Source organism: Aphelocoma coerulescens, chromosome 5, assembly GCF_041296385.1.
Source record: "Aphelocoma coerulescens isolate FSJ_1873_10779 chromosome 5, UR_Acoe_1.0, whole genome shotgun sequence".
Classification (NCBI taxonomy): Eukaryota; Metazoa; Chordata; class Aves; order Passeriformes; family Corvidae; genus Aphelocoma; species Aphelocoma coerulescens.
The window spans coordinates 65,633,390-65,654,801 of record NC_091019.1 but is presented as its reverse complement, the minus strand read 5'-3'; the positions used below and the strand labels follow the sequence as shown (position 1 = coordinate 65,654,801).

The 21,412-nt window shown below is 55.9% G+C and overlaps 1 protein-coding gene across 5 annotated transcripts; it reads left to right on the top strand.

Moving 5' to 3' along the window:
- The first annotated feature begins 230 nt into the window (after window positions 1-230).
- On the top strand, window positions 231-20,471 carry FRMD6 (FERM domain containing 6). 5 transcript variants are annotated; one of them, XM_069018646.1, is made up of 15 exons: window positions 231-312; window positions 1,860-1,982; window positions 9,077-9,262; window positions 10,046-10,136; window positions 10,271-10,350; window positions 11,034-11,110; window positions 11,600-11,786; window positions 12,769-12,924; window positions 13,453-13,518; window positions 13,602-13,670; window positions 14,966-15,140; window positions 16,049-16,384; window positions 16,469-16,594; window positions 17,309-17,400; window positions 17,482-20,471. In XM_069018646.1, the coding sequence occupies exons 3-15, from the start codon at window positions 9,164-9,166 to the stop codon at window positions 17,764-17,766; spliced, it is 1,839 nt and encodes a 612-aa protein (XP_068874747.1). In that variant the 5' UTR covers window positions 231-312; window positions 1,860-1,982; window positions 9,077-9,163; the 3' UTR covers window positions 17,767-20,471. The 5 variants fall into 5 exon arrangements, with proteins under 5 accessions (XP_068874747.1, XP_068874743.1, XP_068874746.1 ...); XM_069018642.1 differs by having other exon boundaries at window positions 10,271-10,413; XM_069018643.1 differs by having other exon boundaries at window positions 287-316; window positions 10,271-10,413.
- The last annotated feature ends 941 nt before the right edge of the window (window positions 20,472-21,412 follow it).

Below are 21,412 nucleotides of genomic sequence, written 5' to 3'. Positions count from 1 at the left end.
GCCTTTCCTGGGCACCGTGGCGGCGGCTGCCCGACTCCCCACGTCTCCTCCGGGGCCAACACTCGGCTCTGCTGCCCGGGGCCCCCCCCGTTGCCGACCCTCTCCCCGCTGTCCCGGGCACGGCGCCGGGGCGGGAGGCGGTGCCGGTGCCGCTCGGGGCGGTGCGGGGCGGCCCGGGAAGGGGCGGGGGCGGCGGGATGGGCTGGGCTGGGCTGGGCTCGGCACGGCTCGGCTCGGCTCGGCACGGCGGGGTTCGGCTCGGCACGGCTCGGCTCGGCTCGGCTGGCACGCAGCGCGCTCCCGCAGCCGCAGGTAGGTGCGTGCCCGGCGCCCCGCACCGCGCTCGGCTCGGCTCAGCCCGGCTCGGCTCAGCCCGGTTCCGCTCCGCTCAGCTCGGTTCGGCTCGCTTTGGCTCAGCCCGGTCCGGCTCGGCTCGGCCCCGCGGGGCTGTGCCGCGGGTGGGCCCGGCGCGGCCGCTTGTTGCGCTCGGGGGCGAGTTGGAGCCGGAGCGGTGCGAGCGGCCCCGGCTGCAGGAATGCGAGTCATTTCCTCCGCCCGCCCGCGGGAGCTGCGGCTCCGCCGGAACCCCCCCACGGCCCCCGACGGCCGCGACACGGCCACGACACGGCCGCGACACTGCCACGGCCACCCCGGACCCGCTCCGGCGCGGGGCGCGCTCCAGGGGCACGCTCGCCCACGGGACCCCTCGCCCCTGGGTCACACTTGGCCACTGTTCTCGCTCACCCGTGGGCCACCTCGTCCCCTCACCCACAGGTCTCGCTCACCCATGGGACCCTTTTCCTTGGGTGACACTCACCCACAGGTCCCCCCACCCATGGGACCCCTTGCTTTCAGGTCACACCCACAGGTCCTTTCACCTGGGGGTCACCGTCACCCTTGGGTCCCCTCATTCGCGGTTTACAGTGACCCACGGGTCCCCTCGTCCCTGGGTTACACTCACCCACGGGTCACTTCACTCGTGACACCCCTTGCTCTTGGGTCACGCTCACCCCCAGGTCCCCTTGCCCCCAGGTTCCCAGGTGCCCACGGGTCCCTTTGTCCCTGGGTCACACTTGCCCATGGGTCCCCTCGCCCCTGGGTCTCACCCACCCGCAGGGCCCCTTGTCACTGGGCCACATTCACCCAAAAGTCCTCTTCCCCCTGGATCCCCTCACCTCTGGCTCACACATCCCCTCACCTGCGGGTCCTCTGTGCCTGTGCCAGCTCCTTTCCATGGGCTGTGGTGACCCATGGGTCCCCTCAGCCACAGTTCCCATCCTCTCTTGGTTCCCATACCTGTGCTCCTCTCATCTGTGGATCCTCCTGTTCCTGGGTCACAGCCCCTGTGGGACCCCGTTGTCCGTGGGCTCCCCTCACCCACGGGTGCCCCCCACCCCGTGGAGGTGCTTGGGGTGCCAGCTGGTCCCTGGTAGTGTCACTGATGGCCTTGTCCGTGTTTCCCACCGGGAATGCTTATCCCTGACACGTTCTGGAAGCAGCAAGGATAAATCCGTGCAGCTCCTAAGCTGGGCTTTATCTGCCACAGTGCCCTCGTGGCAGCAGGGAAATTGGACTGAGCTTTCCCAGGACCGTCCTTGGTGTTCCCGTGTCCTTTGACTCGCCCGTGGGAGTGAGGCACATCCCGACCCTGCCATGCCCCTGGTCCCCCGCCACCTTCGCTGCCGTCTCCCATTCCTGAATCCTCCTCTTCCTGCTCATGGCCAATGCCTTTCTGGCCATCAGGATGTTTTTCCCTCTAAGCCAAACTCTGCTTTTCCAGAGATGCTTCCGCGTGGCACTGATGGAGCTTTGCTGCTCTGCCTAATTCCGGGCTGGTTTGTGTTGGTGTTTTTCCACAGGGCTCGCTCTCCCTTCTCCGAATCTCGGATAGAGCTGGGATTAATTCGAGCTCTCTTGCCTGAAAGAGATGTTGTTCCGTTTCAAATTCCCAATCCCGAAGGCATATTGGAGTTTGGTTCTAGGTACTGGATTTTTACTATCGGTTTTTAAAGGGGTTTCTTTTTTTAAACTGGGTTTATTCAGGCTCTTTAAACCCCGAGTCTGTAAGCAATTATTCCATTACATGAAAGTCAGGATGCTGAGAAAGATTAATTCAGACCAGATGTAAAAATAAATGGGAATTTGAAATTAAGATGATGTCAGTTCCCTCCTGCTAAAAAAAAAACCCGGCAGCCTTTGGACTCCAGATGGAGTATACAAACCATGGCACTGGTTAAAATATCTGCCTGCTCCTTAATTGAGTTTTATGCTGCTTTTTTTCCCCCCCTTGGCTGAAAAGTGGGCTTAGGATATTTCTCCCAAAAAGCTTTCCCTGATTGTGCCCTGGGCATGGAAGTTGGTGGAGGCTGTGGGGTGGCCGAGGAGCTTTCCCAGCTGGAAAACTGGAGAGCGGCGCTGCTGAGGGAAGACAAATCTCCCTCTGCCCGCCCCAGGAATAAAAAAATCAGGAACTTGGTTTGGCTTCGTTTTGCTGGATTTGGAGCTGGAGGCGAGGACGCCACAGAGGGCAGCGGGAGCTCCACATAGTCCAGGCATGGATTTGAGTATTTGGGCATAAAATGGAGCTGGTTTTTGGGTTCTTGTGTGTCTGCAGAGCACTTTGCATCCGATTTTTTCCCCTCTGTGTGCACCAAGCACTGCACATTCCCCAGAGTGGGAATGGGTTTGGGCACCAATCCCGTATGGAGTGTGCCTGTGGGCGGGATATTGGGAATGGGGCTCTCCAAAAGTGCCCCATTCTGGGAAGGAAGGGTTTGCCCAGGGTCAGAGCATCTTGGGGGTGTGTTATTATAGAAAATAACGTAAATATTCATCGTTGTATATTACTAATATTCATATTTACGTGACATTATTAATTATATAATATTATATTGTTAATTAAATTTAAAATATGACTTTAACTTACAAATAGGGAGCTCCACAGTTTAGAGACTCAGGGCTGTGCTTTCTGTGGCGCAGGGATTCGGGATGGTGCCTCTGCCCCTTAGGGCGGCTTTGTGGTCCAGGGATCCTGCAGCCAAATCCCAAGGGATTTATGGCAGCTGCTGCTGGTGTGGGCTGCAGCCTGCCCACGGAGAGGGGAGCCAAGGCAATGCTCCACATCCATGGGCTTCCTTGGGAGTGATGCCTGTCATCCTGGGAGTGGGATCAGAGCTCTGGGAGGTTTGGGCTTGCTGGTGCTGGAGGATGGTTCCTAAAATGCCTGGGAACGCGGCAGGATGGGCTCTGGAGCTGGATGGGAGAGCTGGGCTGCCCTGAGCACAACCCTCTCCAACCCAGGCTTGACATTGTTCTAATCCCAAAGGCTCAGGCAAAGTTTCCCGGAAGGAAATCTGATGGAAGGGGCTGGTTCGGTAGCAGAGGAGGGAAGAGGGAGAGCAGGCGTTGTCCCTCCCTCGCTGGAGTCCTTGCCAGGAGAAATCCATCTCTGTGTCCACCCCTGGCAGAGGCTGGGACACTTTGTTTATATTTTAGTGTTCCAAAGTCAGGGAATGGAGAGGCCTGGGATGGCTCTGCTGTGGGTTGGATGGAAAATCAGCACTTCCAGCCTGGATTCTGCTCCGTGCATGACAAGAGAGGCAGGGGAGCAGTTTCCTGAGCTGCCATGGCTCAGCCTGTGTTTCTCCATGGAATGTGGTGTCCCATGGGGCTCATCCCAAGCAGGAGGGGACATCATCCCATTTTTAGGATGATCCACATGGCTCAGCCATCCCTGCCCATCGCTGGTGTCCCACTGCAGTAGCCAAAGGGGAGGAGGATGAGGAAGAGGGGGAATGTTGGAGAGGTAGAGATGGGCGAGCTCCTGGAGGAACTTTCCTTGGAGAGGCTTCTTGGGTACCCCCAGCACTCGGGGGCATCTGCTGGGGCTGGTGGGGGCTGGCCCCCCACTGCCCAGGCTGAGTTTCCAGCATCCAAATAGCTTTCGTGGCGGATGAAGTCATGGAATATTTATAACCAAGTCCTTTTTCCCAGTGAAGGTCTCTTTCATCTGCCTCTCTTCATTAGGAGGAAACTGTTGAGTTCATGAAGAATTGGAGACGATTTTAATTACGGGGCAACCGCAAGCAGGAATTAATCTGGCTTTTGGGTTCGGAGAAGCTGCATTAAGGGACGGCCCTAAAACTTGTAATAACAGCTCTGTGCATACCTGCGCCTGTGATGTGGGGTGAGACCCACTCCAGACTCTTCAAAACAAGAAATTCCTGCCCCATGAATTCATTTTCCCATCTCGCCCCGCGCTCTGGGCAGCCTCTGGCTGCGGGATGGCCCCTGCCTACGTGTGGGTCCTGGGCTGGATCCCTTCCCTCGCCCCTGGGGTGCTGCAGGAGGGCTGGAACAAAAGCCTGGCAGTGGGTTAGAATCAGGGAATCGTGGAGTTATTTAGGTTGGAAAAGGATTGTCATCAACCATTCCCCCAGCACTGCCAAGGCCACCACTGCCCTGTGTCCCCAAGTGCCACGGCCACACGGCTGTTGAATCCCTCCAGGGATGGAGATGTCTGATAGGGCTGAGTTTTTTAAAAAGCGGATATTTTGGCAAGGAGGGATGGATTTGGGTGATGGAGAAATGGGCAGGATCTGCCTGGAGGCTCTGGGTCATGGCTGGGTTGAATGTGGGGCACTGGGATGTCTGGTGGGTACCACAGAGGGACAAACCTGACCCAAACCCACAAGGACGGCAGCTCATCCGCTTCTTTAAAATCCATTTAAATCCACGGAGAGGGAAAAACGCTGCACATCCACCCAGCCTCGCTTCACATCCACGGAATCTGGGAGAAAACCCCACCTCAGCCAGCAAGTTCAAGCCGTGTTCAATCCCCACCCTGGAATTACATCCAAATTCCTATTTCCGATGAGAGCCTGCTCCAGCACCTCCGTCTGAACCGATCCCAGGCTTTGCCTGCCCTTGGATGTGTTTGCAGGACCCCGGGATGAACAAATCCCTCGCCGAGTCAGCAGCGCCAGCCCCGGCTGCTTTTCCCAGGTTTTTCACGGGATGTTTTCTTTGCAGCAGAGCTTTGCGACGGGATTTATCCCATGGCATCAGGGAGGGAGACGATATTCCAGCAGCCTGGGCCTGGAAAACACGGTGGATCGAGGAATTTTCTCGGCGTGGCTCTGGAGTTACAAGCAGTTTGCAGTGCCTTCCTATGGAATTTTAATGCTCTTTTCCCTATAGCAGGGAAAACATGGCTGGAAGACCTGGATCTCCTCACTCTGTTGATCCATGCCCAAGTCCTCATTCCCAGTGTGTTTTCCAGCTGACTTTGCTCTCTGGATGGAAAACCCTTTGAAAAACTCCTTGGGGTGGAGGTTCCTGCTTGGAGCGTGGGGTGACCTCTGTTGCCCCCTCTGCTGCGGGGCAATCCAGGGGGGCTCTCCCTGCAATCCAGGATCTTTCCAGCTCGGAGGCGGGAAGGCTGGGCTGGATCTTTAAAGGTCCCTTCCAAGTCAAACCATTCGATGCTTCCATGTTTGTGCCTCCTGTCAACGCTTCCTCCGGAGCGGGAGCGACTCGGCGCGGGATCCCAGGGAATCAAAGCCGACATTGTCGGAACGAGCAGCAGATGCTTGGAAAGAATTTGCTGGCGTCTGGCTGAGGTTGCTGCAGGCACAGCACCCTGGAAAGGGCTTTGTGTGTCCCCTCGCTGAATCCCCGCAGCTCCCAGGGCTGGCAGAGCCCCTGGGAAGCGCCTGGAATTGAGGGAATCGCCGTAGGGACCGTCTCTATGTGGTGGGCTGATGGAATGTTCCCATTCAGCAGCAGGAACTGGGATGTTTTCTATACAAATACCAAAATGTACGGTTTGGGGTTGGTTTTGTTTTTTCCCTCCAATGTCTGTGCTCTGCTGACGCCAGCTCGTGCGGTTTAATCCCTGGTGCTCTGGGACCAATCCAGGCTGCAGGAGGAGGAGGAAATGCAGTGACTGGTGTGGGGGCAAACAGCCCCGGAATGCCAGAGAGCGGCAGGACAAGGGGGAATGGTTTTAAACTGGCAGAGGGCAGGGTTAGATGGGATATTGGGAAGGAATTCCTGGCTGGGAGGGTGAGGAGGCCCTGGCACAGGGTGCCCAGAGAAGCTGTGGCTGCCCCATCCTTGGAAGTTTTCCATATTGGGCAGGGTATGGAGCAACCTGGGCTAGTGGAAGGTGTCCCTGCCCGTGTGGGGGCTGATATCCAGGAGAGAATCCCAGTGATGGATTCACCAGTAACTCAGCAGTGCGTGCTGCCGGTGGCTGGAATTCCAAGCTGGCTGTAGCCTATGGAAAAAGCTCTTGTGCACCACTGGGACTCGAGGAGCCCTCAGGGTGGGAGCAGGACACGGAGGGTGCTGGAGGTGCCCCGGGACACGGCTGCTTTGCCGGGAACCCGGCCCCTCCCCGGCTCAGCCTGTGCAAGTCCCATCACGCTGGTGCCCGGGAGCTGCCGGTGCCCGGCCGGGCCAGGACGTGCCAAATCCCTTCAGCCCCGTTGCGTGCACGCCAGGCTTCTTAATGAACCCCAAAACCAACCCGGCCATGGCGCTGCCGGCTCCCGTCGGGATCATCCACGGCCGGGCACAGCCTCAGAGCAGGGATACCATGGAGAGGTGCCAGGCACAGCCACGGTGCAGGGATGCACTGCATGGATGCCACGGTGCTCCAGCACAATGCGTGGATACCACAGTGCGTGGATGCAGTGTGTAGGTGCAGTGCATGGCCATCCAGGATGCACGTCTGTGCTGCGCAGATGCAATGCATGGCTGCCATGCTGTTCCAGCTCCATGCGTGAATGCCACAATGCATGGATGCAATGCATGGCCACAGCGCACCATCCCAAGGCACGGATGTGATGCAGGGATGCCACGGTGCTCCAACACAATGCATGGATACCACAGTGCACAGATGCAATGGTGCACCACTGCAATGCATGTGTGCCATGAGGTTCCAACTCAGCATATGGATGCCACAGTGCATGGATGCAATGTGTAGGGGCAATGCATGGCTGCCAAGATGCACAGATGCAATGCGTGGCTGCCATGATGCATGGGTGCAGTGCACAGGTGCCATGATGTTCCAACTCTGTGCATGGATGCAGTGCAAGGCCATGATGCACACGGATGCAACGCAGAGAACCCGTGATGTACCACCACAATGCATGGATGCAGTGCATGGATGCAGTACATGGCCCCAGTGCATGGGTGCAATGCATGGCTGCCAAGATGTTCCAGCTCAGTGCATGGATACCACAGTGCATGGATGCAGCGGAGGGCCATGATTCATGTGGATGCAACAATGTACCACCAGAATGCATGGATGCAATGCATGGATGCAATGTGTAGGTGCAGTGCATGGCCAGGATGCATGGATGCAATGCACCATCCCAAGGCATGGATGCAATGCATGGATGCTGTGATACGTGGATGCAATGCATGGATGCAATGCACCATCCCAAGGTGTGGACACAACGCGTGGGTGCTGTGATACATGGATGCAATGCATGGATGCAATGCATGGATGCCGTGATATGTGGATGCAATGCCTGGATGCAATGCACCATCCCAATGCATGGATGCAATGCATGGATGCCGTGATACATGGATGCAATGTCTGGATGCAATGCACCATCCCACGGTGTGGATGCAATGCATGGATGCCGTGATACATGGATGCAATGCATGGATGCAATACATGAATGCAACGCACCATCCAAGGCATGGATGCAATGCATGGATGCTGTGATACATGGATGCAATGCACCATCCCAAGGCATGGATGCAATGCATGGATGCAATGCACCATCCAAGGCATGGATGCAATGCATGGATGCCATGATACATGGATGCCATGATACATGGATGCAATGCACCATCCAAGGCACGGATGCAATGCACCATCCAAGGCATGGATGCAATGCATGGATGCCGTGATACATGGATGCAATGCATGGATGCAATGCATGGATGCAATGCACCATCCCAAGGCATGGATGCAATGCATGGATGCCGTGATACATGGATGCAATGCATGGATGCAATGCATGGATGCAATGCACCATCCCAAGGCATGGATGCAATGCATGGATGCTGTGATACGTGGATGCAATGCATGGATGCCCTGCGTGGACACAACACGTTTGAAATCCATGGATGCCACACACGGAATCCACGATGCACGCACACAACGCACAACACACGGACACGACCTCCCTGGTGCAGTCCCAGAGTTCCTTGGCGATGGGAAAGCATCGCCTCTGGATTTCCCAACTTCTTCAAAACCCCAGGAACCACCAACAAAAAGTCATCTCGGGGCACTTTTTCCCCCGTGCTGCTGCACAAATACGCAAATTCCAGGCTTTCGGAAGCCAAAGGTGCTTCCATGTAGACCAAAGCAAATATTTGGTGACAAGGGAGACACTCTGCCTGGGTGCCAGCGTAAATCTGGGGTAGGAAAAGACTGAACTAGGTCAGAGTTTAAAGTCCATCCTCGTGGTGTCACGTGGGAATTCGCGTCCTTGTGGATGGTGGGGTAAAATGTGCTTTGGGAATGTTCACCCTCGGAATTGAGAATTTCCTGGGGACAGTGCTAGGATGGATTCATCGGCTCTGCATGGCAATTCCCATCTGCAAATCCCTGTTAGTGCTTGGATTGGTTTTTTTCACCCCAGTAAAGAGTCGGAACTGGGGGGAAGGATGTTGGAAGGAATGTGGGGGTCCCCCTGTGGGTTTTCCTTACCTTTCCATGGCTGGCAGGGAAACCTCCCGCTTCCAGCACTGCTCCTTGCTGGCCCAACCGGCTTGTTCCCAGCGGATAAACTTTTATTTATTTTAATGATGCCAGAAAAGCCTTTCCTGAGGTTTTTCTGAACTCAAGCCAGGAGAATCAAACTGCTGGCTCAGGTTTCTGGGGCCAAAAACCATGGGGGTGGCTGTGGTGGGGTGTGCTCAGGGGTTTTGGGGGACACCCCATCCATGAGCCCACACCGTGTGGGAGCATGCTGGTGGCTGGGAAGGATGGGGGACGGGGATGGGGAGCTGAGGGTGCCGTGCCCAGGGCTCATCCCCCTTTTTCCCACAGGGATGGCGCCCGCGGGGCCCAAGGCCGCCCCGGCCCGCCGGTGAGGTGCTCCCCACCAGCCACCCCGAGCCCCCTGCCCGGAGCACGATGAACAAGCTGCCCTTCCACAACAACAGAGTCATGCAGGACCGGCGCAGCGTGTGCATCTTCCTCCCCAACGACGACTCCCTCAACATCATCATCAACGTAAGGCGGCGCTGGGCAACCCCCGAGCGCTGCCATTTCCATCCCCCCCCTCCCCTGGGGCTGTGTTTGCACACCCTGGGTTTGCTCCTGGGTGTCATTTGGAGCCTGCCTGGCCTCGCCCTGCCGGGGAAATGCTCATGAGTTATTCCCCCGAAGGCTGCGGCAGCGTTTTACGCTCTCCTGCCTCTCCTTGCTCGACGTGCTGCTGGCAGCAGCGGGGTTTGGGGAGGGTGAGCTGCTGCTGGCACCCCACAGCGTGGCATGAGCCCCATCCTTCAGCCTCACACCACAAATCCCTTCTGGATGGCACTTCAGCCTCGTCCAGCCCAGGGAATAAACAGGAGGGGCTTTGGCTCTGATTGGGATGGAGCATTGAATGTGAAATTCCCCCACTTTTTGTTCTATTTTTTAAAATTCACCCCCGCCCAATGTTGCTGTTGATGCAGGAAAATGTTTAAATTCCTTTCAGAACTGAAAGGGAGCTTATCAAAAAGATGGAGAGAGATTTGGAAAGAGGCAGATAATGATAGGATAAGGGGAATGGTTTTAAACTAAAAGAGGAAAGATTTAGATGAGATAATAGGAATAAATCCTTGCCTGTGAGGATGAGGAGGCCTTGGCACAGGTTTCCCAGGGAAACTGTGGCTGCCCCATCCCTGGAAATGTTATAGGTCAGGTTGGTTGGGCTTGGAGCAACCTGGGATAGGGGAAGGTGTCCAGAGGGTGGAACGAGATCAGGTGGGCACAGATGCATCCAGGGCTCACAGAAGGGATTTTTTGCAGGTGAAGATTTTGTGCCAAGAGTTACTGGTGCAGGTGTGTGACCTCCTGAGGCTGAAGGACTGTCACCTCTTCGGGCTCAGCGTCATCCAGAGTAAGTCAGCGGCTTAAGTGTGCAACTTACCCCTTTTGGTGGCCTCGTTAGGTGACGAGGAGGTCACAGCTGGGTGACCAATGGGTCGTGGTGGGAGGCAGGGGACACTGCTGATGCCCCTCTGTCCCTCCCAGACAATGAGCACGTGTACATGGACCTGGCCCAGAAACTCTACAAGTACTGCCCCAAGGAGTGGAAGAAGGAGGCCAGCAAGGTCAGCGGTGAGGTCTTGCATGGAGAGCTGACGGCAGTAAGGCCACCTCTGTCCCCGTCGCAGGTCACTTCCAGGACCCGGGAACGCTGCCGAGGGGTGGGGGGGCATTTAGTCAGTGTGGGGCTGGGGGGTGGATGTGCAAAACCACATCCCTGGGGATGGTGGTGGTGGCATCCCTGGGGTTGTCACTGCAAGTGCCACCACGTGCCCCAGCTGGGGGTGCATCCTCCAGGCTCAGTCTCTGGAGCTTGGGGTTTTTTTCCTGCCTTATACTTCAGCAGAATTTTTAAGGGCCCTTCTTCCAAGTTCTGAAATCAAATTGGGTTTTTTTCTCCCCAAAGCACCTTTTCATTATTTCAGTGCCGAGGGGTGTCCAGGCTCCGATGCTGGTGCTGAGCTGGTGGATGATGGACTGAGAGAGGGAGAGCAGCAATGAGGGGTTGCAGAACTCCTGGGCTTCTCAAACCCAACCAACCTGCTTCTTTAAAACCAAATCCCCTTCATTTCCAGCATTTTGTGGGGGAAAATGGGTGCTAAGCTCTTAATGGAGGAACAAAAATGCCATCGGTGCCATGACAGGCAAGGGCTGGCTGTGACAGACATGACCCCAGAGAGTTGAGGTGAGGGGTTGGGATGTGATGCTGGGATCCCCACAGGATTCCTGAAATCCTTCTCCATTCCAGGGGATCGACCAGTTTGGGCCGCCGATGATCATCCACTTCCGAGTGCAGTACTACGTGGAGAACGGGCGGCTCATCAGGTAGGGTGTGCCCACCCCCACGGGCACCTCCTGGCATGGCTGTGCAGCCTCGGGGTGCTGTGGGGTGCTGAGCACATCCCAAAAGCTGGGGCTGTTCGTGGGTGGGTGCTGAGTGGCTTCTCACAGGGGCAGGTGGGGACACCGCCCCCAGCCAGCAATGGCAAAGCCTTTCGGGGGGTGGGGACATCGTGTTTAGGGGTTTAGCACAGCCTGATTTGGACTTAGCTGTGGCTGGGTGGGAGCTGCAGGTCCTGCTTGAGGGCTAAAACGATTTCCATGGGTTTGGGGACACAGTGGCACCTCCACAGATTTTTTCTTGGGGGTTTATTCCACCTGGCTGGTGAAGCGGCTCCGCGTTCGCGCCGCTGAGTGGGAATTTTAACCAACGGGGAAGAGGGAGCAAAACCCCTGGGTGACGCCTCCCTGAGGGCTTCCCAGCGGGTGTCCCCTGGCTGCTCACGCCTCCCTGTGTCCCCTGTCCCTCCCCAGTGACAGGACAGCTCGGTACTACTACTACTGGCACCTGAGGAAGCAGGTGCTGCACTCGCAGTGTGTGCTGAGGGAGGAGGCCTATTTCCTGCTCACTGCCTTCGCCCTCCAAGCCGACCTGGGAGACTTCAAGAGGAACAAGCACTACGGGAAGTACTTCGAGCCCGAGGCCTATTTCCCTGCCTGGGTAAGAGATCCTGATGTGCTCCCTGCTCTGAGCTTGGCGCTGTTCGGAGCCTTCCCGGCCGGATCCCGGTCCTTGGGTTAATCCTGGTTATAAATAACCTGGGGCAGCTGTGGGGATGGAGATAGCTGCAGCTTGGGGTTGGTGTGGGGCTGGTGGGAATTCCCTGTGTGCTGTTGGGATGCTCCCCGGGGATTCCCTGCGGGCATTGGCCCACCACCATCAGGTGCAGCCCTCTGGGAACTGGTGGCACGGAATTCCAGAATCCCAGAATGGTTTGGGTTGGAAGGACCTTAAAGCCCATGTTGTTCCATCCCCTGCCATGGGCAGGGACACCTTCCACTGTCCCAGGGTGCTCCAAGCCCCTTCCAACCTGGCCTTGGACACTTCCAGGGATCCAGGGGTGGCCACAGCTTCTCTGGACACCCTGTGCCAGGGTCTGCCCACTCTCCCAGTCAGGAATTCCTTCCCAATATCCCATCCATCCCTGCCCTCTGGCAGTGGGAAGCCATTCCCCCTTATCCTGTCATTCCAATCCCTTGTCCCTCTCCAGCTCTCCTGGAGCCCCTTCAGGTGCTCAAAGCTCTCCCTGAAGCCTTTCCTTCTCCTTCCCAACCTCTTTCTTGGTTTTGTCCCAAAATCTTCCAGCTTCTCCTTTTTTCACACACATCACCGGGGAGTGGTGGCCCTGGGGCCATGTCCCCAGCCACGCAGGGAGTCCATGTGCGACTGTCCCTGCCCCAGCACAGGTGCCACCAGTGGTGTAGGCTCCATGGAATGGGCACACAGAGCACCCTTCCCACTGGGAAATCCCACTGGCAAGAAGTCACTGGCTGCTGTAATTATTTAATTTTTGCTTGGAGGTCTCTAGAACAAAGCTCCAATTCCCCCTTTTCCCTTGAAACCACCACTCCCAGGAGCGCTGAGGATGCAGCCCTGAGCGAGCCCGGGGCAGCTGGACAAGCTTCTCTCCTCCTCCTGACAGGTGGTTGCCAAGAGGGGCAAGGATTACATCCTGAAGCACGTGCCCAACATGCACAAGGACCAGTTTGCCCTGACGGCCTCGGAAGCCCATCTCAAGTACATCAAGGAGGCCGTCAGGCTGGACGACGTGGCCGTGCACTACTACAGGCTGTACAAGGTGAGCCCTGGCCCTGTGGTTGTTGGGATCTTGATTTTGGGAATGCCCTCCCTGAGAAATACAACCTGGGTTCTTCTCCTGGGAACGAAGCCGTTTGTTTGCTGGGAGAGCCGGAGGTGTTTCAGTTGAATCTTGGAATGGTTTGGGTTGGAAGGGACCTTAAAGCTCATCCAGTTCCACCCCCTGCCATGGGCAGGGACACCTTCCACTGTCCCAGGTTGCTCCAACCTGGCCTTGGACATTTCCAAGGGATGGGGCAGCCACAGCTTCTCTGGGCACCCTGTGCCAGGGCCTCAGCACCCTCCCAGCCAGGAATTTCTTCCTAATATCCCATCTAAATTTCTTTTAGCTTAAAACCATTCCCCCTTATCCTGTCAGCATGCAAAGTCGCTTTCCATTTTTCATTTGGCACATTAATCACAGAATGGTGACTGGGGTGACTGCAGGAGGATCCCTGGGCTGAGGTGGGGTGGATTTATCCACTTCATGCTGCAAATTGTATATCTAAAACCATTTCTCCCGCCTTAGGACAAAAGGGAAGTGGAGGCTTCGCTGACACTGGGGCTGACAACACGAGGCATCCAGATTTTCCAGGTAGGTGACGGAATGAAGGTGATGGCTCAGCTCAGCTCCCTGCCAGAACCCTCAGCCATGGCTCCCTCTCCTCTTTTTCGCAGAACTTGGATGAGGAAAAGCAGCTGCTCTACGACTTCCCATGGACAAATGTGGGCAAACTGGTTTTTGTGGTGAGTGCCACCTTCCCCACCTGGAGCACTGCTTCCAGCTCCAGGGTCCTCGGCACAGGAAGGACATGGAGCTGTTGGAGCAGGTCCACAGAAGGCCATGGAGATGCTCCAAGGGCTGGAGCACCATTTCTTAAGGAGCCAGGCTGGGAGAGCTGGGGGTGCTCACCTGGAGGAGAGAAGGCTCCAGGGAGAGCTCAGAGCCCCTTGCAGGGCCTAAAGGGGCTCCAGGAGAGCTGGAGAGGGACTGGGGACAAGGGATGGAGGGACAGGACACAGGGAATGGCTTCCCAGTGCCAGAGGCAGGGTTGGATGGGAGATTGGGAATTGGGAATTCTTGGCTGTGAGGGTGGGGAGGCCCTGGCACAGAGAAGCTGTGGCTGCCCCATCCATGGAAGCATTCCAGGCCAGGCTGGACAGGGCTTGGAGCACCCTGGGATAGTGGAAGGTGGAAGAGGATTGGGCTAGATGGTCTTTAAGGTCCCTTCCACCCCAAACCGCTCCATGATTCCACAATCCCCAGGCAGGGCATCTCCTGGGCTCAGCTGTGGGCGTGGGATGCCGTTGGCACAGACCCCCAGCAGGTGATGACAACCCATGGGGTTAACAAGGAGCTGCAGCAGACTGGGTGAGAATGGGAACATTCTCCTCTTCGGGGCTGTGCTAGTTTGAAAACAAACCAGGGGGAGGCACCAAGTCAGAATAACAATTTAATGTAAATTAGAGAAAATGAAAAGAAAGTAAAAGAAAACACTGACAGAGTCAAGATACAACCTGAGTCCCTGTTAGGCAGGGTGGTGGTAGCAGTCCTCTGAAGTGGTGATCCTGTAGTAGAAGGGGTCTGCTCTTCCTCAGAAAGTCCAGTGGTGGCTGTGTAGCTCCTGTCCTCTGGAAATCCAGTGGAAAGGGTTGTCTCTGGTGTTAAGAGTCCCAGATTATATCCACGATGGGATGCTTGGTTCCTCCCTCTGGGTGGAGCATCTCACAATGGGGTAATGAGTCATGAGGCCAAGTGTTGATTAGGCTCATTAACAGAAGATATTCCGGAGGGAGTTATCTGGGAGTCATTAACAGCAGATAGTCCAGAGGGAGTTATCTGGGAGTCATTAACAGAAAAAATTCCGAGGGATTTATCTGTGAGTCATGCGGCAGGACAATGATGGGCCATTAACAGCAAGATAGTCTGGGGGGAGGAGGCAAGGAAACACTGCCCCACCTGATTTCCACAGCTCATGAGGATGGTAATAGAATACACCTCAACCCAGGACAGGGGCTGATGTCTCCCTTGTCCCACCCAGGGCAAGAAGTTCGAGATCCTGCCGGACGGGCTGCCCTCGGCCCGGAAGCTCATCTACTACACGGGCTGCCCGCTGCGCTCGCGCCACCTCCTGCAGCTGCTGAGCAGCAGCCACCGGCTCTACATGAACCTGCAGCCCGTGCTGCGCCAGGTCCGCCGGCTGGAGGAGAACGAGGGTAGGTGCTCCAGGCCCCAATCCCGCCGGGACGGGCTCCCACGGGGCGTTTCCACCTGTGAAAGCACCTGGTGCTTGTGCCAGCCCCGTGCCCACACCACCCGCACTGCTGTGGGATGGGCACAAGCCCTGCGGCCACCCCTGATGTCCCAGTTCTGCCCGGTGCTTCAGCACAGCTTTCCCAGTGCCCCTCGTCCTTGTGAAAGCTTAAGGTCTTCTTGCTCTTCTTGCTCTTCTTGCTCTCCTTGTCTTCCTCTTTCTCTTCCTCATCTTCCTTTCTCCTTTTCTTATATGTTCTTCTTGTCCTGCTCTTCTTCATCCTCCTCATCTGCCTCAACTTCTTCCTCCTTCTCATCTTCTTCATCTTTTTCTTCCTTGTCTTCCTCATCTTACTCCTTGTTCTCATCTTCATCCTCCTCTTCTTTTGTTTTCCTCCTTCTTGTCCTTCTCTTCCTGTTTCTCTTCCTTCTGCTCTTCCTCTTCTTCCTCTTCCTTCATCTCCTCTTCCTCCTCCTCTTTCTCATCTTTCCCCTTCTCATCTTCCTTTCTCTTCCTCATCCTCCTCTTTCCTCTCCTCTTCTTCCTCCTCCTCATCTTCTTCCTCCTCATTTATTTTCTTCTCTTCCTGCTCCTCCTTATTTTCTGTCTTCTTCTTTCTCCTCTTCCTTGACATCTCTTCCTCCTCCTCTTCTCCCTCCTCCTCCTCCTCTGTTGGAGGGACAGCCCATCACAGAGCACAGCAGGTTTGGGGCTCCTGCCCCACCATCCCTCTGTCACCGTCTCCAGCTGTGCCACCGCACTGGGCTCGGGTGACAATTCCTCTGGGTGCCAGCGGGTCCATGCCCTTCCAGGGGGTCCGGTTTCCCTGGGAGTCGTGGGAATCGTGCTGATTCCATGCCCCCCTTGCAGAGAAGAAGCAGTACCGGGAATCCTACATCAGCGACACCCTGGACCTGGACATGGAGCAGCTGGAGAAGCGCTCGCGCGCCAGCGGCAGCAGCGCCGGCAGCATCCGGCACAAGCGGCTGTCCCGGCATTCCACCGCCTCCCACAGCAGCTCCCACACCTCCGGCATCGAGGCCGACCCCAAACCCCGGGAGATGGGGCCCGAGGACGGATTCTCGGGCACCGGTGCCCACCGCAAGCTGAAGACCTGCAGCTCCATGACCAGCCACGGCAGCTCCCACACCTCCGGCGTGGAGAGCGGCGGGAAGGACCGGCTGGAGGAGGATTCCCAGGATGACGGTGAGGCGCTGGTTTGAGTTTTGCAGTGATTTTGGGCTTGGAGGGTGCTCTGAAGGTGCACACCTGACTCCTCGTGTCCTGCAGAAATCGAGATGCTGGTGGATGATCCCCGGGAGCTGGAGCAGGCTGGGGAGATGGAGGTGAGCCCCGACATGTGCGTCTACATCACCGAGGACATGCTGCTGTCCCGCAAGTTCAACGGGCACTCGGGTAAGGTGGTGGCCGCTTCTCTTCCCAATTCCCCAGTGCAAGTCATGCCTTTGGGAGCTGGAATGAGATGATCTTTAAGGTCCCTTCCAACCCTGGTCATCCTGTGGTTCTTTGGCGTTTGGCAGAGTGGAATTAGCCCAGGGTGTCCACTGGGACATGAGGAAAAGCTGTTCACCCAATGGGTTGAAGGAGAGGTGGGGTAAAGAAAAGAGGAACCTCTCTCAAGTTGTGCCAGGCGAGGTTTAAATTGGATATCAGGGAAAATTTCTTCCTGCAAAGGTTTGTCCAGCCCTGGCACAGCTGCCCAGGGCAGTGGTGGAGTCCCTGTTCCTGGAGGGATTTAAAAGCTGTGTGGATGTGGCACTTGGAGACACAGGGCAGTGGTGGCCATGGCAGTGTTCAGGGAATGGTTGGACTTGATGATCTTCTCTGGAGCTGCACCCAGAAAGTCACCTGCATTTCCAGCTCTGTGCTGGGAGCTACTGGGAGGTATTTGGGATGCCAGGCTCCCTGGGGACAGCTTTGAATGCCATTTTGGGGCAAATTTGGGAGGCTTTGTAGGTAACACTGGTTGCAAGTGGAGCTGTAGGGCTGAAGACACTGCATTGCACTGAGGGAGCCCTTGTCCCCATGGACAGCAAGAGTGGATCCCAGCAGAGCTGAGCCACCCCAAAATAACCTTGGCACCCTCCTCTTCCTCTCTCCTTCCTGCAGGACTCATCGTGAAGGAGATCAGCTCCTCCACCTCCAGCTCCTCGGAGACGGTGGTGAAGCTGCGGGGGCAGAGCACCGACTCCTTACCCCAGGTACGTGGGATGAGGGCTTTGGGATTCCCCAACCCCCTGGGCTCCCTGGCAGACCCTGAGCCTCCTCTTGGCTTTTCTCAGACGACGTGCAGGAAACCCAAGACGTCGACGGACCGGCACAGCCTGAGCCTGGATGACATCCGGCTCTACCAGAAGGACTTCTTGCAGTTGGCCAACCTGTGCCAGGACACGGCGCAGAGCTTCACCTTCGGCTGCGCCCACGGCCTGGACGAGGACGGGCTCTACTGCAACGGCTGCCTGGCCCAGCAGTGCATCAACATCCAGGACACCTTCCCGGTGAAAAGAACCAGCAAATATTTCTCCTTGGATCTGACCCACGACGAAGTCCCTGAGTTCGTGGTCTGAGCGTGGGGAGGCTCCGACGCCGCCTTCCCCCCGCCCCGCCCCGCTCCCTGCAAACCATGGGAACCGTGGCACTGCACCGGAGGATTGTCCGGATAAGGGGCGGGATGGGGGTGCCCGGGCACGGAGTCGGTTCCAGAGGAGTTTGTGCCAAACACAAGTTGTCTTATTCCGACTGGGAGGAGCACGGCTCCGTCTGAGCCGGCAGAAGCCCACCCCTGTTTTCTCGTGGCCTCGTGGCGAGGTGGCCTCTCCCCCTCCTTGCCCCCAGGTGACTCCGGGGCAGCTGGAAAGTGCCAGACTGTCGTGTTCAAGCCAAGCCAAAGAATTGTAAATAACCCTAAAGGCCAGTATGGGATGGGAGAATCAAGCAATAACCAGCCAGGGATCTCCGGGCACGGTGATTTTCCATGGAGGAAGGCACGGCCAGCAGCTCCTGGGGCAGAGCATGATCTCAGTTTGTCCAAAAACCCGAGCTGGAGGTCAGGCCGCAGCAGTCCCAGCCAGGTGGATGATGGCTGGAAGCTCTCAGAGCCATTTGCAACTTGTTTTTATCTTTTTCTTTAATTTTTTTTTTGAGAGCAAAACCCCCAAAACCAAAAAAAACCCCACCAAAACCCACCCCCCCCAAAAAAAAAAAAGAAGAAAGCAAAGGAGGATGGAAAAAAATAAATCCCCTGTAAGGATAATGCAATAATGCATCCCAAACATTGACTATCTAGAGAATACATATATAAATATATCGAGGTATGTATGTTTATATATGTCTGGATCTTATAGACCCATTTGTGTTTTACTCCTGCTCTAAAACATCTTTTATACAAAGGATCTGCCTCTCTTCTTTCACGAACTCTGTCAGCAATCCTGTATTTTTCCTAAGCACTAAGGTGAGAAAACAGACTTTCCTCTCGAGGAGAACGTGCATCCAACCGCCTCGTCCGTGTGGCTCTTCCCGCTGCCGTCTCCGTTCCCGTTTCCCAAGGCTTTCCATGCGTCTTTCGGTGTCTTACAGTTGGAATCATTCTGCCAGAGGATGATGGTGACGTGCTAGGAAAATCCCAGGGTGGTTTCTGAGTGTGTCCCAGGGAAGCCAGACAGCCCAGGTGGAATATTTGCCGTCGGTTCCGGAGGGTGAAGCATTGCAGAGTTGATGATCACAGCACAATGCCTTTGTAGTGGGTATTTTTAATTAGAGTTTAGCCATTGACAGCCAAAGTTTTGCCATATTTTGATATAGCACCGTTTTTGGTTTTTTTTTTTTAAACTGGAAGCTTTTTCTTAAAAAAACAAACCAAAAAAAAAATTGTAATTATTTTATAAATAAGCACAATCTTATTTTTATAAGAAATGTTGGGGGAGGGAGCCGAGAAAGGGGAGCTGGTACCAAAAGAAATGGAGTGTAGCTATAGGCAGAGTGCACTAAAAAATCCCTTGGGATGTTGGGATATGGGAGAGCTGCTGTGGGACTGTGCCACTGGCACCGTGTCCCCACCCCAGAGCTTGATTTGGCCCTGCCTGAGGGGTTTTGTGGGAAAAATGTCAACATCCAAATGCCCACAGGGCAGGATGGTGATCCCTAAAGCATCCTGCTCTCCCTAAATCCCCACAGGGCAGGATGGGGTCCCTAAATCCCCACAGGGCAGGATGGGGTCCCTAAAGCATCCTGCTCTCCCTAAATCCCCACAGGGCAGGATGGGGTCCCTAAAGCATCCCGCTCTCCCTAAATCCCCACAGGGCAGGATGGTGATCCCTAAAGCATCCTGCTCTCCCTAAATCCCCACAGGGCAGGATGGTGGTCCCTAAAGCATCCTGCTCTCCCTAAATCCCCACAGGGCAGCTGGAGCGATGCTGCCTGGGGCTCAGGGCTCTGTATCCCGCTCTGGTTTGGGGGAGACCCCACCAAACACCCCAAAAATCTCTCTTTGGGTGCCATATCCATGGCTGGAATAACGTTTGTGACTCCAGACCCCATCCATGGCTGGGTTTGCAGTGTGTGCACCAGCAGCGTGAGCTTCCATGCTGGCACAGGGGGGAAAATTCCCCAAATTCATCCCCAGACTCTTTTTCCCCCCTGTGGCAGCCCCTGGGGGCTGCAGCACCACCCTGGGTGCTCTCCATGGGATCCTCACCCTGCAGAAACCCGGAGCTGGAGGGAAAAAAGGGATAAATCATGTAAAGAAATGCTCAACGCTGCTCAGAAGTGGGGAGGGGGCAACCAAAGCAGGGCCTCTCCTTTTCTCCTCCCCATCCCATTGTCCTGCAGTCGAAGCTGGAGTGATGGGATCGGAGTGATGGGGTTGGGATGTTGTTGAGGGCTCTGATGGAGCTTATCCCTACAAACAGCAGCAGTGCCAGGGAGCAGGGGGACACAGAGGTGCCATTTATTCCCAGTTATTCCGCAGGTGGCCGGGGCGGCTCTGGCAGGGGCCGGGGGTGGCCGTGCCCGCCTGCACTTGGGGCCGTTCCCCCTGCAATAAGGAGCTGTCTGTCTGCACAAAATAGTCCTTTCTGTGAAAGGATCTTCCCATCAGGGCGATGGGAGAGCCCAGTGACTGTGTTGCAAAAGGAAACAAACAAAAAAAAAAAATAGAAAACTCAAGGAAAATGATATGAAAAGCCCCGGAGCGAAATTCTTTTGTACCAATGAAGTTTGTTGTGTGCCTTTTGCAGTACGGCTGGACGTGACAATAAAGTGACAGTTGTTTGCATCACTTTGACTCTTGGAGATCTAAAATGCTCCCAGGCTTAAGGGAGAGCTGGAACACGGCTGAATTTAAGGACAACGTTGCATTTATTGCGTTCTCTGCTCCGGCAGTCCTGGCTCCAGAGAGCAGGTTAAGGCAACTCCTGCCCCAGGCAGGGCAGTGGATGGGCTGAGCCTTTCAATCCTGATTTTTGGTGGGTTTTGTGGAAGTGACAGCCAGTTCCAGCGCTCTGGAGTTGGGAGGAGGCGAGGTGGGAGCTCCTGATATACGTGGAGTGTCCGTAGTACAGATCCTGGTGAGATGCTCAGGGCGGTCCCCAACCTTCAGGAGCTGTGGGGATGAAGGGTTGAACCTCTCCTTGTGGAGCTGGCTGGGCAGAGCCTGTCCCAGCCCCCCAAGATCCCAATCCTGCTCCCCACCTCGGGCAGGGGACGGGCAGCACTCACTGTGTGATGCTTCCCTTTCATCCCTCTTCCTTCTCTGCTTGGAACCAGCTCTCCGCAGGGACACTGGGATGGGTGTTTGGGAGCAGCACCCAGCTGGGGTTTCCCAAGGGAGGGAGCTCCACAGTGTTGGTTCAAGATGTGATTCCGAGCAGGGTCCCGAGTGGATGTTTTTGGGTGGAGCACGTGGATTCTCCAGTGTCTGCTGGAGGGTTTGTGCTGCCTTTCTCCTCCACAGCACCCAGGACCACCCTCCCGTCTCCCACTGGTGCTAATTAAACTCAGAACATAACTGGCCAGTTCTTTTCCTTGTGATTTTGCCAGGTTTGCTGATCCTGGCACCTCCTTCCTCCAGCCAAGGAAAACTGTGGAAAGTACCAACACCCACAACCTTTCCGTGTCCCCATTCCCAGTTTCTGGAGCGTCTCTTGATCCTCAGTGTATTTATCCTCTCACAGGGAGAGGGTGTGGAGTGCCAGGACACAGGGAATGGCTCCCACT

What these genes read in the sequence shown, in the direction of transcription:
- FRMD6 (XM_069018645.1), top strand. Translation starts at nt 9,164, where the DNA reads ATGAACAAGCTGCCCTTCCACAACAACAGAGTCATGCAGGACCGGCGC. An exon ending in CCCTCAACATCATCATCAAC is followed by an intron (nt 9,263 to 10,045) that starts GTAAGGCGGCGC and finishes GATTTTTTGCAG; the next exon opens with GTGAAGATTTTGTGCCAAGA. An exon ending in GCACCGACTCCTTACCCCAG is followed by an intron (nt 17,401 to 17,481) that starts GTACGTGGGATG and finishes GGCTTTTCTCAG; the next exon opens with ACGACGTGCAGGAAACCCAA.